Source organism: Parus major, unplaced genomic scaffold (assembly GCF_001522545.3).
Source record: "Parus major isolate Abel unplaced genomic scaffold, Parus_major1.1 Scaffold379, whole genome shotgun sequence".
Lineage (NCBI taxonomy): Eukaryota > Metazoa > Chordata > Aves > Passeriformes > Paridae > Parus > Parus major.
Genome location: NW_015379300.1, coordinates 74,965 through 81,742, shown reverse-complemented (window position 1 = coordinate 81,742; position 6,778 = coordinate 74,965). Strand labels below are relative to the sequence as shown.

Below are 6,778 nucleotides of genomic sequence, written 5' to 3'. Positions count from 1 at the left end.
TTTTTCCCGTGGTTTTCCCATTTCCAATCCCGGTTTCCAATCCTGTTTTTCCCATTTCCAATCTGGGTTTTTCCTGTTTCCAATCCCGTTTTTCCCGCGTTTTTCCCGCTGTCCCCAGGCGCACGTTCGTGTTCGGGGCCGTGCTGGATTCCCAGGATTTGGCCTTTTCCGACCCCACTCCGGACGGGCGGAGCCTGGCGGCCGCCTACTGCAACCGGCCCGACTTCCTGGTCTGCAGCTTCCTGCCGGGATCCCCGGGATCGGGATCAGAGGGATCCCTGAAATCAACGGGATCAGGATCGGAGGGATCCCCAAAATCAGCGGGATTGGGATCAGTGGGATCACAGGGATCGGGATCAGCGGGATCCCCAAAATCAGCAGGATCGGGATCAGTGGGATCACAGGGATCACAGGGATCGGGATCAGCGGGATCCCCAAAATCATTGGGATCTGCCGGGTCAGGATCAGTGAAATCCTTGGGATCAACTGGATTTGGATCGGTGAAATCATCAGGATCAGCGGGATTGGGATCTGCGAAATCAGCGGGATCCACTGGATCGGGATCACAGGGATCCCTGACATCCTTGGGATTGGCCGGATCGGGATCAAAGGGATCCCCGAAATCAGAGGGATCCCCGAAATCAGCGGGATCGGGATCAGATGGATCCCTGAAATCAGCGGGATCGCGATCAGCCGGATCAGCAAAATCAGCAGGATCCCTGACATCCTTGGGATCGGTTGGATCGGGATCAGAGGGATCCCTGAAATCAGCGGGATCAGTGAAATCCTTGGGATCAGCTGGATTGGGATTGGTGAAATCATCAGGATCAGCGGGATTGGGATCTGCGAAATCAGCGGGATCCACTGGATCGGGATCAGCAGGATCAGTGAAACCTTTGGGATCGGCCGGATTGGGATCAGCTGGATCCCTGGGATCAACGGGACCAGGATCCACTGGGTCGGGATCCCTGGGATCCTCGGGATCAGCCTGAATTCCCGAGGGGCTGCAAAGGCCGGGATGGATCCGGCCGGGATCCCAAGGGATCCTTCCCTAAAATCCCTTCCTTCCCTTGGGAATCCCCCCTTCCCTTCTTTTCTTCGGGAATCTTTTCCCTCCCCATCCCTCGGGAATCCCTCCCCGCTCCGTTCCACCGGAATTCCTGGAATTCTCCCGGAATTCCTTCGGGATTTCAGCGATTCAGGCTCAGGGATCCCTTCCCAAGGATTTCCCACCGGATCAGCACCGGGAGCCACCCAGGAGGGAAATTCCAGGCGTTTCCTGGGAGGATTCCCAGGTTTTCTGAGGCCATCCCGTGGATCCCTGAGCAGATTCCCGGGTTTTATGGAAATATTCCCAGATTTTCTGATGTTATCCCATAGATTTATAGAAATATTCCAGAGTTTTATGAAAATATTCCCGAGTTTTATGGAAATATTCCCAGGTTTTGTGATATCCCATAGATTCAAGACAATATTCCCAGGTTTTATGGAAATATTCCAAGTTTTGTGATGATATCGCATAGATTTATGGAAATATTCCCAGTTTTTATGAAAATATTCCCAGGTTTTCTGGAAATATTCCCAGGTTTTGTGTTATCCCATAGATTTCTGACCAGATTCCCAGTTTTTATGGAAATATTCCAAGGTTTTATGACAATATTCCATAAATTCCTGACAATATTCCAAGGTTTTCTGGTGTTTTCTGGGAACATTCCAAGGTTTTCTGAGGGGATTTGGTGGGAATATTCCGGGGGTTTTTGGAGGATGTTCCCACCCCCCTCAGATTCCCAAAATCCCGGAAAATCCCAGGGAAAAATCCACCAGTGCCAGGGAGAGGGAGGGATCTGTTTATTGGGAATGTTCCAGAGGGAAAAAATTCCAACGGGAAAAAAGGGAAAATTCCAATAAAAATTAGGGAAAATTCCAAGAAAAAAAGAAGGAAAATTCCAATTAAATAAAAGGGGAAAATTCCAAGAAAGAAAAGGGAGAATTCCAAGAAAAAGAGGGAAAATTCCAGTAAAAAAAAGAGGGAAAATTGAACCCAGAGGAGGGAAAATCCAACAGGAAAACTCGGGAATTCCAGCCCAAAAAAAAGAGGGAAAAATCCAGCTGGGAAAGGAGGGAAAATCTGACCCAAAGGAGGGGAAATCCGGGAAAAAACCTCGGGAAAATCCAAATCCCCAAAAACTTGGGAAAATCCAACTGGGAAAAACGGGGAAAATCCAACTCCCAACCTGGGAGAATCCAACGGGAAAACTTGGGAAGATCCAGGGGGAAAAAAAAGAGGGAAAATCCCACCTGGAAAAGGGAAAATCCAACTGGAAAAATTGGGAAAAAATTTCCAAACTCAAATTTAGGGAAATCCAATCTAAAAAGGACCCTGGGAAAATCCATCCCGGAATTCTGGGAATGGGAGGGACACAATTCCAGGCGCTCCCAGAGCCGGGAACGGCGCCGTGGGAATCCGGGAATAACGGGGTGAGGAAATCTGGGAATGTCGGGGCTCCGGAGCCGCGTCTCAATGGAAATTCGGGAATGTTGGGGCTCTGGAAATCCGGGAATTTGGGGGCTCTAGAGCTGCATCCCTCTGGAAATTTGGGAATGTCGGGGTCTGGAGAGCTGGGAATGGCCGGGGGTGGAAATTGGGGAATTCCAGGTTCCAGAGCCACGTCCCGGTGGAAATCTGGGAATGTTTGGGGCTCCGGAATTCCGGGAATATCAGGGTTCTGGAAAATTGGGAATGCTGGGGCTTTGAAAATCTGGGAACATCCGGGCTCCAGAAGTGCAAGAGGTTGAGGATCTGGAACTCCAGGAATGTTGGGGCTCCAGAATTCCGGGAACATCCGGGCTCCAGAATTCTGGGAATGAAAACTCTGAAACTCCAGGAATTCTGGAGCTCCGTCCCTCACTGGAATTCCTGGGGAATTCCCACGGGGAGCAGCTCCAGGGCACGGCAGAGTTGGAAATCTGGGAATGTCGGGGCTGGAGCTCCGGGAATATCAGGGCTCTGGAGCTCCGGGAATTCTGGAGCTTTGTGCCCTCACTCCAGGAGTTCCTGGGGAATTCCCACAGGGAGCGGCTCCAGCGCCCAGCAGAGTTGGAAATCTGGGAATTTTGGGGCTGGAACTCCGGGAATTCTGGAGCTCTGAGCCCTCACTCCAGGAGTTCCTGTGGAATTGCCATGGGCAGCGGCTCCAGGGCGTGGCAGAGTTGGAAACCTGGGAATGTTGGGGCTGGAGCTTTGGGAATTTCGGGGCTCTGGAGCTCTGGGAATTTCAGGGCTCTGGAGCTCCGGGAATTCCGGTGTTCTGGAGCTCCGAGCCCTCACTCCAGGAGTTCCTGTGGAATTGCCATGGGCAGTGGCTCCAGTGCCCGGCACAGGGCGGCGGCGGGCGGGCGCTGCCGGGGCTCGGCCGCGGTGCAGGCGCAGAACAATTCCCGCACGGATCCCAGCGCCGGATCCAGCGCCGCCTCCGCCGGCAGCGGCGGCCGCGAGCCCAAACGCGCCCGGAACTGCCGCTCCCAGGAATCCTCGGAATCCTCCGAGCAGCGGGAATCCTCCCGCAGGGAATCCTCGGAGCGCAGGGAATCCTCGGAGCGCAGGGAATCCTCCGAGCAGAAGGAATCCTCTGGAATGGAGGCAGAGAGCGGCCGTTGGAAGCGGATCCTGGGAATTCCAGGCCCCTTTGATATTCCCAGTTATCCCAGCCCGGAATCCCAGGAATTCCAGACCCATCCGATGTTCCCAGAGTGATCCCAGCCCAGAATCCCAGGAATTCCAGCCCTGATGTTCCCAGGGTGGTCCCAGCCCAGCCTTGGGCATTCCCAGAATTTCGAGGTTCCCAAATCCCAGCCCTGTCCCAGCATTCCGGGCCCTTTTCCCAAATCCCGCTCTGCCTCTCCGGGATTGGATCCAGCCCCATCCCAACTCCTCGCTGGGAAGGAATCTTTGGGAATTCCCGGCTCCAGGAAGGGTGTCCCTTCCCTTTTCCATCCCTGAATTCCATAAAAATTCCCCGGGATGGATCCTGAGTGTCCCTGATCCCAGAATCCCAGATGGTTTGGGATGGGATCCATGGGTCTTCAATCCCATCCCATTCCAATCCCAAGGTGATCAAACCTTTCCTTGGATTCTCCCAGGGATTCTCTGGGAATTCCTTCCCAAGCTCCCAGCCCAATTCCTCTTCCCAGGAATCCCATTCCCTGCCAGCCCCTCCCCAATCCCATCCCAATTCCAATCAAATTCTCAATCCCAATTCAATCCCGATCCATTCCCATTCCAAATCCCATTCCCAACCCACTCCCAGTTCAATCCCATCCCATTCCCAATCCCAATCCCTCCCCAATCCCATTCCCGATCCAATCCCATCCCATTCCCAGTCCAGTCCGATCCAATTCCCATTCCAATCCAAATCAATTCCCAATCCAATTCCAAATCCAATCCCATTTCCAGTCCTGTTCCCAATCCCATCCCATTCCTGATCCCAATCCTGTTCCAAATCTCAATCCCATTCCCTGCTTGACCCTAATCCAATCCCAATCCAGTCCATTCCAATCTGAATCCCAATTCCAGTTCCCAATCCCAATCCTATCCCGAATCCTGTCCCCAACCCCATTTCCAGTCCCACTCCTAATCCCAATCCCAATCTGACCCATATCCAATCCCAATCCAATCTGATTCCAACTCCCACTCCCAATCCCATTCCCTGTCTGACCCTAATCCAATCCAGCCCAATCCAATGTGAATCCCATTCCCAATCCCACTCCCAATTCCATCCCATTCCCACTCCCAATTCCATCCCATTCCCAATCCATTCCCAATTCCATTCCTAACCCCATTCCCATTCCCAATCCATTCCCAATCCATTCCCATTCCCAATCCCAACCCCGCTCCCATTCCCAATCCATTCCCATTTCCACTCCCAATTCCATTCCCAATCCCAACTCCACTCCCACTCCCACTATCTCCAGATCCCCATTCCCATTATTCCCGCTGTTATTCCCACTGTTGTTATTCCCGCTGTTCCCATTCCCGCTGTTATTCCCATTATTCCTGTTCTCACTGTTATTCCCGCTGTTGTTATTCCTGCTGTTCCCATTCCCGCTGTTCCCATTGTTCCCACTGTTCCCATTCCTGCTGTTCCCATTCCCACTGTTCCCACTCCTGTTCCCACTTTCCCGCCGTTATTCCGGCTGTTATTCCGGCTGTTGTTCCGGCTGTTGTTCGCACCGCTGCTGTCGGGCAGGTGGGGCACGCTCAGCGCCAGCATCTCCCACAGCGTCAGCCCCAGCGGGAAAATGTCGGAGCGATCTGAGATGATCCCGCCCGGCTCCAGCGCCTCCGGAGGCAGCCACGGCTCCGTGCCCACGTACGGCTGCTCGGGATCGCGCGCTGCCGACGGAACGCGGCGGGAACGGCGTCGGGAACACCGGGAACGACATCAGGAACACCGGGAACGACATCAGGAACACCGGGAACGGCGTCGGGAACACCGGGAATGGCATCGGGAACACCGGGAACGACGTCGGGAACACCGGGAACGGCGTCGGGAACACCGGGAACGACATCGGGAACACCGGGAATGGCATCAGGAACACCGGGAATGGCGTCAGGAACACCGGGAATGGCGTCAGGAACACCGGGAACGGCATCGGGAGCACCGGGAACGACATCGGGAACAAAGGGAACACCAGGAACAACGTCAGGAACGACATCGGGAACACCGGGAATGTGATTGGGATTGGGAACAGGAACATTGGGAACAGGGTTGGATTGGGAATGGGATTGGATTGGGAATGGGATTGGATCGGGAATGGGATTGGATCGGGAATGGGATTGGATCAGGAATGGGATTGGATCGGGAATGGGATTTGGAGCAGGATCAGATTGGAAACAGGATTGGGAACGGATCGGGATGGGGAGTGGGATGGGGAATGGGATTGGGGATGGATGGGAGAGGGATTGGTTTCAGGAATGGGATTGGGAACAGGATCAGATCAGGAAGGGGATTGGATTGGATTGGATTGGGAATGGGATTGGGAATGGGATTTGATTTGGAATTGGGCTGGGAATAGGATAGAACTGGGAATGGGATTGGGAATAGGATCAGATTGGGATCGGGATGGGATTGGGATGGGATTAGATTGAGATTGGGATGGGATTAGGATGGGATTAGGAATGGGATGGGATTGGGAATGGGATTAGATTGAGATTGGGATGGGATTAGGATGGGATTAGGAATGGGATGGGATTGGGAATGGGATGGGATTAGGAATGGGATGGGATTGGGAATGGGATGGGATTAGGAATGGGATGGGATTGGGAATGGGGTCCCAGGAAAAGCCGCACTCCCACAGGCATTCCCAAACCCCTTTTCCCAGGAATTCCGGCCTCCCGGGTGGATTCCCAGAGCCCGGAGGATCCCTCCAGGAGATCCCGGAGCCTCCAGCTCCACAATTCCCAAGGAACCAGATCCCTTCCTGAATTCCCAAGGAACCAGATCCTTTCCTGAATTCCCAAGGAACCAGATCCCTTCCTGAATTCCCAAGGAACCGGATCCCTTCCCGCATTCCCAAGGAACCGGCGGTGTTCCCGGGGTTCCGGCACCTTCCAGGTTCTCATCCAGGGCCAGGGCGACTCCGATGTCGCAGATTTTGACGGATTCGAAGGCCCCGCGCACGACGACGTTCGGGGATTTGATGTCGCCGTGGAGCAGCCGCTGCTCCGTGTGCAGGTACTGCCGGAGGGAACAACAACAGCCGGATGAACAACAACAGC

The 6,778-nt window shown here is 53.8% G+C and overlaps 2 protein-coding genes across 2 annotated transcripts in view; one reads left to right on the top strand and one right to left on the bottom strand.

The window, feature by feature from the left end:
* The window catches only part of LOC109022420 (S-antigen protein-like), a 7,636-nt gene extending 5,956 nt beyond the window's left edge, over window positions 1-1,680 (top strand). Inside the window, exon 3 of the mRNA XM_033511606.1 lies at window positions 33-1,680. Within this exon, the coding sequence (XP_033367497.1) occupies window positions 33-992 (960 nt within the window). The 3' untranslated portion in view covers window positions 993-1,680. The remainder of the gene's footprint in view (window positions 1-32) is intronic.
* Window positions 1,681-2,109: 429 nt separating this feature from the next.
* Window positions 2,110-6,773, bottom strand: PBK (PDZ binding kinase; the record flags this gene model as incomplete). Its single annotated transcript, XM_033511605.1, has 3 exons — window positions 2,110-3,629; window positions 5,231-5,392; window positions 6,608-6,773. Coding segments are annotated over 3 exons (633 nt in total), but the record flags the coding sequence as incomplete, so codon positions are not given.
* Between the last annotated feature and the right edge of the window lie 5 nt (window positions 6,774-6,778).